The sequence below is a fragment of the Chaetodon trifascialis genome, chromosome 1 (genome assembly GCF_039877785.1).
Source record: "Chaetodon trifascialis isolate fChaTrf1 chromosome 1, fChaTrf1.hap1, whole genome shotgun sequence".
NCBI classification, from domain to species: domain Eukaryota; kingdom Metazoa; phylum Chordata; class Actinopteri; order Chaetodontiformes; family Chaetodontidae; genus Chaetodon; species Chaetodon trifascialis.
In genome coordinates, this window is record NC_092056.1 from 14169081 (window position 1) to 14181601 (window position 12521).

General features: G+C 39.9%; 1 protein-coding gene across 1 annotated transcript; it reads left to right on the forward strand.

Annotated features, from left to right (window-relative positions):
- The first annotated feature begins 3124 nt into the window (after nucleotides 1–3124).
- On the forward strand, nucleotides 3125–5626 carry adma (adrenomedullin a). Its single transcript, XM_070965508.1, has 4 exons — nucleotides 3125–3255; nucleotides 3857–3959; nucleotides 4101–4226; nucleotides 4360–5626. Exons 2-4 carry the CDS (start codon nucleotides 3865–3867, stop codon nucleotides 4661–4663), a joined length of 525 nt encoding a protein of 174 aa, XP_070821609.1. The 5' UTR covers nucleotides 3125–3255; nucleotides 3857–3864; the 3' UTR covers nucleotides 4664–5626.
- Nucleotides 5627–12521: the final 6895 nt, after the last annotated feature.

Genomic DNA, 12521 nt, shown 5'->3' on the forward strand with positions numbered 1-12521 from the left:
GCTTGCGTGCAGGAGCGGGAGACATCCATGGGCGTGGGCCCTTGAGTTTACAAATACAGCACTGTGTCTCTAACAGGGCTTCTTCTTGGCTGTAAAGCAAGGGGCCCCCTCCGCTTTTAGATAAAGACAGCCACCACACCACATTTAAACTGTATTGACTCTAGCTGCGGGAAATATAGTGATAAGTACAGGTGAAAACCTGTCATAACCGTGATTGCTGCCTGGTTAATGTAATAGATGGGAAATTAGCCAACATTTCTGGATTTGCTGGAAACCCTCTGGAAGGTTGCCAAGAGCTCTGTCTGCTGAAGAACACTCGAAGAAATGACATATAAACATGGAATTCTATGGGATTTGACCAAGTAATGTTGAATATTTGCATTGGTGTCATATTCAATATATACAATTTCCTTTAGCTTAAATGATACAATAATAATGCTAATTTTGATAATGCCAGGAACACTTCAGTAGGACACAAGTCCTAAACATTAATTGCAAGTCACACCCTTGTCACATCCCTCGCCAGGACAAAGGAATAGTGGTTCTATTGAAATACACAAAAACTCATAAAGCTAAGACCCATTTTTCCTCTTAACTTGGCAAAGAAAACCCAATTGCTCCATTAAAGTGATTAGGCCTTATTCAGTGGACTCACACATTTGTGTTTAATACAATTTCACTTAATTTTTCAATTTTGTGGCCAGTGTTAGAAAGGGAAAATAAGTTGTGGTTTTCATGTTGCTCTTACTAAACAGATTGTGGTTGTGATTTGACAGACAGTGTGAGGGGCTGGGCAAACCCGTGTGGTGATGTTAAATATGAAATATCTAGGGAAAACGGGAGAAGCTGTCAGGGGGAATACATGGAAATCAGTACTGGCTAATGTGTGTGAGAGGAACACACAAACCACTGCCATTGTCAACAACAGCAGGAACATAGTGGGCAATTTCTACTGTACTCTCTCTCACTCATCAACGTTTCTCTAATTTCTTGTTGTTCTGTCCTTCTTTGTTTCTGTTCCCCTCTCTCTCTTTCTACCCCACTTATTGTTTTTGTTTGCCAGTAGGACAAAGATGAGGATAGAGGTAGTCAAACAGTTGAACCCGTCGAACCATGAAGAAATATAGACCGGGTGTTTGCATATAGTGTTTATCATTTCAAAGGAATTCAGGGAAAATCACGGGATCTCAAACAACACACATTTCCAGGTGACAGGTTCAACACAGCGCTGTAATAATTATGAATCATCTTTCAGATTGTGCCTTTGGGGTTGACACCCTCCTCTTCCTGGCACACACGACATTAGTAGCTCAGGTTTCCTGCCACTCGTACCAGCTCACACGAAGAGAGAAAGGTCGTACAAAAAGTGTCAGTCATTCTACGACAGCCACTTCACAAAGGACAAGTAAAAGATTGCTATATAAGGAGCCAAAAAGCAACAGCAGAATCTTGTTGTCACGATTGCACAATCTCTTGTTATAAACTCTGGTAAAGGGAGTACTTGTCTGCCAGAGGCAATTATCATTACAAAGTGCTTACAAAACCTTTGCTGGTTTACAGCACATGTGTTTGACATTTATGTATTTTTTTTTAGTTCAAAAAATGACACCATGTGTTGAATGAGGTTGCATGAGATATAAATAAACTCAGAGAGGTTCTCTGTGAAAACAATAAAATATGAATTATAGAAAGCTGATATGCTAGCGTGGAATGTCAAGTGTTAAGTCTGCGTACAAATATGTATAAAGGCACCGTTTCGCCCTTTCTTCGAAACTGAAACAAAAATCAAAATTGAAAGCATTACTTAGACGTAAATTTCTACACTGGAATTTTTGCACTTTTATTATCCACACATGCCTGATGACCCCAGTGACAGGGGTGTTGTCATAGAATAAACTGTTCAGTGCTCTGATTTGAAATATCTTTCTTTCCGTGTGGCTATAACTTATTTAGCTTTAATATAGACACACGTGGACAGTGTAGTCATGTGAAAACGTGCTGCATGCAGGTTTAGAGTGACTCACTGTGCTGGCCATGCCATGAAGCCAAATAATATGAGGAGGTGATATCCTCTGCGAAGTACAGGCAGACTTGATGGCTCTCCCGTTATCACGTAATAGATTCTTGTGTATGCATTCCTAAGGCAAAGAGTGAAGTCATATTACTTATAACAGCAACAAATCAGCAGGATTATTAAAAAAAAAAAACCATCTACGGCAATATTATTCATATGTCATAGATTGTTGTTCAAGTTAATTTCGTAACTCCATATTAGATTTAGATAATTGTAAAATTCCATTTCACATTTATCCAAATATCCAAATAAATCGCATGGTGAGTCCGGAGTCAAATATTTGCCTTGTACAAACAAATACATTGAATATGCTGTGTTTACAATTGGGCATACTTAGATATTTAATCAGTTACTCAATGCTTGTTTCTTTCCAAATCTCAAATTCATCATCCAGTGTACTTGAAGCTGACATGGAACTTCATTGTGTCAGGGAGTGCCCTGAAAAGCAGACTGTAGAAACATTCCTTAAATTTATATTTCATACAATTAGCCAGTCGCACTGAAAGGAACGTTAACAAAAACTACCTGAAAGTTCAAATATAACAAGGTGAATGTTTAAACCCTTTCTTTTGTGATTATTTAGGTTTCTTATACCCTCCAGAGAAAGCAGCTGGCTGAGATGAACATACTGTACCCTTCCTTGAACTGTAGTATATGATTTGCATAGCTGATGACCATTGATTTGGTGCCATTAAAGACACATGATGGAATAAAACAAACAACATTTTACGAGAATTTTTAAACTTTGATGATGCATCATTTATACTGAGCTGTTAAAGAGTTAATGTTTGATTGAGTGAAACTGAAAACAGTATACACTAGCTGTACTGCACTTATTCTGTGAGCTCTACTGCTATCTTCCTTAAGCAGTTTAATTTTTGATATTCATTCTTGATCTTTTCACTGTGTTGCATTGTTCTAATACACGAAGAGCACCACAGCACAGTATGAGGACTGGATGGGGTGGGGGGAAAGGATGAGAGACTGTGTGTGTCAGTCAATGAGCCCCTCCCACCTCCTGTATAAAGGCTCCCTGTCTGGTGTGTAGGAGAGCTATTAGCAGAGTGACACAGCTGCCTGACAGAGCCAGTGGCAATTTCAAGAAACCTGTGGAGTACTCTTTTACAACTGAGTCTACAAGAAGAGCTTTCTCATCCAACTGAATTATCACAGAATTATAGGTATGTGCACTTTTTCTCAAAGAAGATATTGCTCTGCTCTGCTTTCAACTGATGGCTTTATCCTTGCTTTTTTGAGGTTAAGGCACAAGTGTAGAGGCAAGGACAGGTTATCTGTCTGGTTATATAAGCAGTTCAGCTCTTAATGTGTGTGTCTGTGCAGGACCTTAAAGGTGCAAAGCATCTGACAGTGGCAGTACATCATTTATTGGATATTAGTTGCAAATTATTTTGCTATGTTTAGTTCTATTTAATCAGGTGACTGGTTTAAATAGCATTTTAGTTTTTGTTTGACTTTTGAGCGGAGCCTATTTTGGACCCCTCTTTGGTTGACTGTCCTTCGCATTATTGGCCAGGGGCCCAAAGCATGGTTGTAGGTTTACTTAGCTGAGCAAAATCTGACCTTAGCTTAACATTTCAAATAAATGAATGATAAGTGCAAATAACTTGGCTTTTGGACTCTTGTGCAAGCAAGCAGTGTAGCACCAATGGGAATAATGTATAAGGGAGTTTTACATGCATAGAGGGACAGTAAGAAATTCCTGTAGTTAAACATTACTTTATAGCATAAATAAATAACAAATGTTTTCCCTACTCTACACAGGAGTCAAAATGAAATTGATATTCCAGTCCTTCCTCTATTGCTGTCTGCTGGCGACAGTAGCACACTGTGTGGAACTTGAAGTGAATCCGGAGTTGAAAAAAAGGTGAGTTATCTGAGCAGTAATTCATTCAATAATCCTAATGTTTTCATCTGATGTGAGATATAACAGTCCATCACTGTAACAGCAGTGGTCTGCTGCATTATCTACCTAAGACTGATGGACTTTTTTCCCCTCCTCTTCCAGGCTAAGCATATGGCTGGGGAGCAGATTGAGACGGGATCTTGACAGCGTATCAGTGGAGAAGACAGAAGAGTCGGAGCACTTTGTCAGACCAGAAGATATCAGGGATACTTTGCTGCCACATTCCAGGTAAGACACTAACCATACAAGCCTGAAAATCAAAAGAACAATGCAAAATTTAAGCAGGGAATACTCAGCCATGAGCAGCTCAGGAGGGGACAGCATGGATTAATGTCTTCTTGTCTCTCCCTCTGTCCTCCAGCACTGACATCAGTGTCCGAACCAAGAGGTCTAAAAACTCAGCCAACCAGTCAAGAAGACAAGGTTGTTCCCTGGGCACCTGCACAGTGCACGACCTGGCACACCGTCTGCATCAACTCAATAACAAGTTGAAGATCGGGAGTGCCCCTATTGACAAGATCAGCCCGCAGGGATATGGCCGGAGGCGTCGATCTCTTCCAGCACACAGAGTCACACTAAGGCTAGAGCAAGGCAGGCTGAGGCCCGTGTGGAGCATAACTGACTCACAAGTTCACAAGCTTGAGGCTCTCCTCAGACGGACATGAGCAGGACTTTGCAAGAGGAGTGGGGAACAAAAGCGAGGGAGTTGCTCAGAGTTAGCGTCCTCTCTGCTCTGTTCTAAAATTCTCCAAATGCCTCAGACTCCTGCCAAGTATTCTCCAGCACATTTTTTCCAGGCATGAGGACTGAGTCAGAGCAAGATTGGCTGCACTGAGTTTCTCTAAAGGCTGAGCCTTGCAGCTCAGTGATGTAGAGCGTGCAAACAACTGCAGCTGGCTTACAGACACTGGATGGCACAGCGTGGAGCAAACTACAGGTGCTGCTCTCTGCTTGGCAGAGGGAAAGGAAGAGTGCTAATACCTGGCAAAGTGGACACATCCTCTGGCTTAAAGAGGAAACTCTCTTCTAACATTCTGGGACTACACAGTTCTTCCTCAAGGCCAGGACTTTGATAAGTGCTATCCTCCAAGGATTATACCACCATGTTCCCAACTGTCAGTACTTGTCTGCACTTTTCCATTTGGACTTAAAGTCAAATGAATCATCAGGAAAACACATCTTCATCACAATGCCAAACAGGAAGATAGGCTACAGAGCTCTGAAGCTCTCAGTTTATATCAAGTTTTGGACACTGTATAAGGGAAAATGCCTTAGATTCTGTGAGATATGTGCCAGTCCACAATGGATTGAAATATACTTGAAATTGTTATTGTTTGTACAAAAACATGTGCAATCTATATTTGTTTTTATTGCTGGTATATGTATATATGAATTCCTTTATTTAAATATTATATAGAGGTTACATTAAAGTACTTATGCAGACAGAACTATTTTTGTACAGGAAGAAATATATATGGGCATTGTAGCTATTTGCCATTATTCTTTTGCTAACTGTGGTAATAGGAAATCTGTTTTATAGGTATATTATATATTTGTAAATGTGTTCTATTTTATTTGTGTCAAAGCAATAACTTTGTTATTCAATAAACATTTTGCATACAAAACCTAAACCTTGTCAAGACGTCCTTTGCTCCTATTAAATTGAAAGTGGCATTCTATTGTCTGGAGTGCACTGCTACAGCAAGACACAGAGCACCTGGTCTCTGTTAAGTGATTACATGGTCTCATTAGAGCCTCCCCTCCTCTCACTACATTCCCCTTGCTATGACACCCCCTTCCCCTAAAAAAAGGGAAGACAGGGTGCCAGGCACATTCCTGCTTGGTTCAGCTCATATTTGTTGGCTCACCCCACACCACACAGCAGCCCTAAAGCCATCAGAGGAGGCTGAAGCTTTAGCTCCATCTGTGTTCAATGGTAGATGGTTGGGGCATGAGAAGGCCGATGTGGGGGGTTCCGGCCCCACATTCCTGTGAGAGCATCACAAAACTGCTCCAACAAAGCAATGATCATGACCTTCACATTCAAACAGGGCCCCGAGACTGAACAGTGCTGAAAGGCTGCAGACCTCTTAAATTCTTTCAGACAGAGTTCAGACTGCGCCACCTAAGACATATAGTCCATATTACAGATTTCTCTTTTGGCTATCTTCCTTTTATCTGTCTTTTTAATCCAGACCAGTCCCACAATACAAGGGTACATCTGTCAACATGTGTACTGCAGAGTGATGGACCATGAGGACCAATGAGGACAGTCCAGAAAGTGAGAGCATGCCATCTTATCCTCTCACTTACTCAGTCCCAATTGCAGAAATTTGCAGTGCAATGTACACTTCATCACATTTACATATTTACAACAATAGATCAAGTCATGAATTCCCTGAATGCTATACAGTCAAACTAAATGGACCCTGAGAGGATGATATTCATGGCCAATTGTTTGATGGTCCTTGTACACATTCCTAGGATGACTTACAGCTTTTCCTGTAAGCATTAACTGGATATTCACCCAGCTTTTATAAACAGTTTTGAGTGAAATCATTCAGGAAATGAAAGACAAACCTGTGACTGAATAAAGTTATGTGTGGCTTTAGTTTGTGTAGAGCCCACAGCCCTTCATACCAAAGTGTGATCATTAGAAACTAGAAACACCGGCTGGGGATGGTTTCTACTTTTGTTTTAATTCACCGGAAAAGCCAATTACAGCTGCTCAAAACTTTGTAGTATGATTGTGAGCAGGTTGCAGAGTGAGGGTCAAAACTGTGATTGTATGTTCTCTATTGCCATCTAGTGAGACTGGGTAGGTAAAGCTGCAAAGTTTTAGTTTTGGGTTGTTGGTGCGATTTATTGAATTAGCTCAGACAGCTGAATTCAAATGATGTTTTTTAACAGGAAGCGGGAGCAGCGACATGCCTTGCTTTATTGCTGTGTTTGCTTGGAACCTGTTCTTTTGTATAGAGGAATTTATGCTTAGAAAAAGAGCTTACAATGCTACTTCACTAAAACGTGGATTTTGGGAGCTTCAGTCTCTCTTAAAAAGTATTATCAACTAAACCTGAAGTATAGCTTATGGCTAACTTAAACGCCCAACACATCAATAACACAAGACGTGCACAAAATTATGACTGAATGACATGTGGACATTAACAAATATTGAAAGGATACTAAAATGAAGTGAATGTGCCATCTAGTGGCTGATGAAATTCTGTAAAGTAGAAGTATTATTGTAGTAATGTAGTAATGTAGTAGTATTTGGACATTTTGAATGGGAATTTAGTTTCAACATAAAACCCTTATGGTAAAACAGATGCGTGCAGTGTTTGTCACCACAGTAAAAGCACTCTAAGAAAAGACTGAATGGATCTAGATCTATCCCACTCAGTGCTCTCTAACTGTGTGAAGGTGTCGTTCCCTCAGTAAGCCAATCAGTTGGTGACGCCAGTGACGCGATGATAGCATCAGGAAACTGTTCAGTGTAGGTCAGCTGGTAAAAAATAATACCCACTTTCCAGGACTCACTGTATGCTACGATGCAAGTCTTTTAGGAGGATAGGAGAGGAGGAGAAAGCAGATGAATAATCAGTCTGACAATACTGCTGTCAATCAAAATGATACAGGCTAAGAGTCAGTCCTTTACAGCCAACTTCTAAAGTACCCTGATAACCTGAGCTGAGAGGATTAGCCTCATAATCTGAAACACTGTCAGGCTAAATCAGGGACTGTAGGTCCCCTGCTATTTATGGCCACAGCTGTCAATCTAGGTCCTCTTCTCAGGCTGTGTAAGGAGCTCACCTGTGCAAGACTGCTGATTCTGCTCTGCAAAGGTATCAAAGAAAGTGTTGTGATCTGGCTGTGAGCCTCTAGCCCGGAGACTGATGTTACTAGTGGTAGAGACAGTTTGCAGTATTAGTTTTTTTGCAACATACACAGAATACATGCAAGACCCTTACTCTTGCTGTGACGTACACTAATGAATGTACTGTAATTGTCTCAATATTAGATGTTTAACTGGGTTAAAGAGACAGAAGTGAGAGCAAGGTTTTAATGCTTTGATACCAATAAGTCTATTATTTGTATATTTACTGCTTATCTAATCAAAAGGGCATCCTTACATTGCTTCTGCTCATGTCACATCTCAGCAAAACGTCCTGCAAATGAACAAAACATCCATAAGAGGACATGATTAGTCTCTAAGAAACAAGAAAAACACAGATATTTCACATATTAACACATTTTGAGCATAATTCCCACAACATTCATTGGTACTGCCTAAAGACAGCTAAATTACCACGATGGCTGACTTTCGCACTTGCTCAGCTGATGTCACTGCACTAAGCTGCGGTAATGAAAGAGTTAAGGATGGAGTAATGTTCACTGCAGGGTGGTGGATGAGATATTATATTCGAGCCACAACACGAGCACAGCATGACTTAGATGTTTCTCTGAGGCAACTTGCGCACAGTTTATTCACACTTCAGAGACAGCAGAGCTCGAGGAGGTGAGTGGACTTATTTGACACATTAGTAGTGTAGGACCAGTTATGACCATGAAATGACAATAGGGGTCAAGTCAAATTTGTTTTATTTATATAGTCCAATATCACATATCATGAATTTGGCTCAAGGGGCTCTACAATATGAGCAGCATATGACACCCTCTATTAGATGCTTGATTCGTATAATGTAAAAACTCCTTTCATGGGGGAAAAAATGGAAGAGGCGAACCTTACTTCAAGCATCTTTCCATGTATTCAAATCTCTTCTTGGTTTATAGTTATATACTATGTTTGCTATATTGTATGTGAGACTTTGTAACTGGTAACTGGTTTATGTGTATCCATATCCAAACCTATCTATCAGTGCAAAACAAAGACAAAAGAAACTACAGTACACATCTAGACTTATTGAAAAATGTATCTGACAAGTAGTAGAGCATAGCTATAAGGGGGCCTGTTTTGCATTCATGGGTTGAGTACACTTCCTTGCTCTGCTCCTCTGCAGGCCCTGGCCACTGGGAAAGATGAGAAGAGGAGACACGCCTCTTTTAAAGCAGCAGTCGAGTCCTTCCTTGGGAAAAAGTGAGCTGCTTTACTTTGTCTCTTTCATCACTATCTCTATGTAAATGCCTTTCTCTTGTGTTGTTGATCTCTCTCCCAGATATGACTTTGATGAAAAGTCAACTTGGGGGCTCAGCCAATGACAGCAGTGATGTGTCTGAGAAAAGCCAAAATAGACTGAGATAGGGCTATGATGAGCGGTGGAGTAATGGCCTCAAGAGGCCTCCTATGGGACTTCCAGAGTGAATGGGAAGTAATGAACGATGATCCGTATTCTCCAGAGTAACTGTGGAGATGATAAAGGGTTGACTCCATATTTCCACATTTCCAGTACATTTGTGAGGATGCACACACACATACATTAAGACACCATTAAGATACTTCCCACATTAGTGTCTAAAGATGCTTTCTGGAGAGCGATGCCATAACATCATTTCTCAGCCACCTGATCTGGTGTTTCCTAAACTAGACACTTTGATCAATACAAGAAAGGTTCCTGTGATGCTGAATTAAATGTTTTATCTCCTGTATAACTGGGGTGCTGAGTTGGGGCGTCCTCAATATAGACAGAATGGCTTTTTTTTTTTTTTTTTTTTATTAATCATTTTGGGATTGACTGGTCACACTGCAGTGGTGGCACCTTTATCCATTTTTTTCTCAAATGTCATCATACAAAAAAAAAAAAAATATATATATATATATATTTTTTTTTTTTTTTACTTTATTCAACAAATATTTTTAAACATGAAAATCAATTAAAAAAAAAACTAACTAAAGCATCAATATATGTTTAAAGCCATGTGTTACAAAAGACAAAACAATAAATGAGCTGTACTGAATAAGCTGTACCTCTCTGGGGGATTGAAGCATGCAGAGATGCAGCACGTGCAGCATCCGTTGACTCTCTCCACCATACTATTGTTCAGTTGTACACTTCACAGAAAGTGACCACCTGTACTGACAAGGAGACATACGATATATAATCAGAGATAAAAGCTCTACAAATGCTTTAGGTCTGATAGTAAAAAATGCATTTTATGAGTTCATAATAAACAAGTTCATTAATTCGGGGTTGATTCAGGGGAAGTCTGCACTATAAAATTTGTCACAGCTCATGACTTTGTCAATCCATCTTCCACTGCTTATCCAGGTTCAGGCTGTGGTGACAGCAGGCTAAGCAAAACAATAATTTATTATAATAGTTAAAGCAGGACCAGAACCATACAGTATGAAGACTACCTTACCACACACTGCTAGAGGAGTTCTCATCATTGACATAAAAGATCTGACGGGTCACCTGGTTATAAATAGCTGGGCAGTGACAGCAAGTATAGGTGTATAAATACAATGCACTCTGTAGCTCTGCATCATATACAGTCAACAAATGGGAGATGGGGTCAGACGTCTTTGCTATCACCAAAATCTGAGGGGTAATATGAGATTGTAAGGTAGCCTCATGTCCTCTGAGTGCAATTGCTTGTTTTTAGAGGGACTTTTGCCAGGACACCACAGTATTTTCAGAAGTACGGGGACTAAACCAAGGTCAGCACACAGAAAAAAAGAGCTAACAATAACAATCAGGCAAACACTTGGATCGTTCTCAGATTGACTGCCTGCCAGGAGCTACTTAACAAAATGAACAGAGCTGTGTGCAACTTATTGACCGAAAAAGATAAACCAGTTTGTGATGCCTCTTTGCCACAGAGGAGGCATCTATGTGTTTTTCTCTATGTATGAACAAGAGTGAGCAAAAGTGCTTGTGTGTTTGTATCTGAGTGTGTGTGTGTGTGTGTGTGTGTGTGTGTCCGAGACAGAAAGAGAGAGATAAATAGAGCAGTAGACAGCAGACTCTGTTTAATATGAGGCCCACTCTTTGTTGACAGCCAGTTTTGACATATTCTCAGGATTAGTAGCTCTGTCAACATGATGCCAGTGGCTCCTTAAAATAGAGATGGGCAGTCAGGAAAAGAAAACTGTAGTTGTGTGCCACCAGACTCATAGATTGACTTGAGTCTGACCCAGATAGATGCAGACAGAATCTCTTAAGGTACCACTGAATCTGTACAGTCCTTTGTTACGTCCAAATTGAGATGACAGCACACTCCAATATGGCTATCAGCATCACTGAAGGTAAGCACAGAACTGATGAGAGGCATATATATTTAATATAAGATGATAGATAATAACTAAAATGGCTTTGAAGCCAAATTGCAGCATAGGCTATTCTCTACATGACTGCACATCTGCTATAAGGTGCATGGTCACTAGACAGAAGTCTGAAGCTGAGTTTGGTCAGCAGCAAAATTAGACAGCATGTGTGAGGGAAACGAGGCTCCCCTAGGTGTTAGGTCCCTCTGGCTCTATGACCTCAGAAAGCATGGCGGAGTTTGCAAAACTTAACTTTTGGAGAAATTATAAAAGTTATTTTGGACTTCATACAAATGCTAAAAAAAAATAAAATAAATAAAAACAAAGAGAATTTGTTTGTTTTGCCTAAACGCCCCTCCTTAAGAAAAAGGTTCACCACTTTTTGTAGCTATGTGTCATGTTAGCTATGTCACGTTCTTGACCCAAGCTGTCATGGTAACAGTGAAGAAAAGCAGAAACGTGGACTGACTTGAGATTTGAGTTGAGACTTTCATTCTTATGATGCTCAAACCAATATTTTATACATAACTTACCTTACTGAATGCAAGCTAAACCAGGTGTTAAAGCTGAATTGAAATGAACTAAGCAGCAGCATCACCTCAGGATGAGCAAAGCTTAAGTTTTGAAAGGACATGCGACTACTTAAGGTTCGTAACTTTGCTAGCGACATTTTTTGCGTAATGTTAACGTGTATATTGTACATGGCTATAGCTAGTATGTTTTACAGCTAGCTAACCTAACTATTACTACACCTAAGTTAACTTTCCAAACGCCAAAACATTGCCTTGGACAGTTACGATAACTCACTTAATGCTAACTGTGCCTGTTGATGCATCGCTACTGTTTTTTGACGAGGCTATATCAACGGTTAGCCGCGGACTGATTCTAAGAATGTGTGGTTAGGTTATGACGTAATTGTGCGGTTTATTTTTGCCTCCGCATAAGAAATGTTTGTTTCTTGAAAAGATTTGATTTAAATTTGGTGGGAAACAAAGGAATAAGTCATTATTTTTTCTAGGCAGTTTTTTCTAGAAAGTTTTTTTTTTTTTTTCCAGCTTGTTCCTGTCTATGCTCTGTAAATCCTGTTGGAGGGGATGGGGCTTTCACTCCAGCTATTACAATAAAAATGTTAATTCATATTTAATGTGTTTGAGCGTGTGCACCCGAGTTTGTGAAAAAGTTAAAAAAAAAAAAAAAAAAAGATTTAAAGGTATTTGTTTCACAGAAATTATTTCAGGGTGCATTTATAATTCATAAGGCCATCATCTCCAGATCAATACTGCTTTATGAGCCTATCCCTT

Bases quoted from the DNA above. Each gene is read 5' to 3' on its own strand.
- adma (XM_070965508.1), top strand. From the start codon at position 3,865: ATGAAATTGATATTCCAGTCCTTCCTCTATTGCTGTCTGCTGGCGACA. The intron at 3,960-4,100 runs GTGAGTTATCTG...CTCCTCTTCCAG, and splicing joins AATCCGGAGTTGAAAAAAAG to GCTAAGCATATGGCTGGGGA. The intron at 4,227-4,359 runs GTAAGACACTAA...TCTGTCCTCCAG, and splicing joins ACTTTGCTGCCACATTCCAG to CACTGACATCAGTGTCCGAA.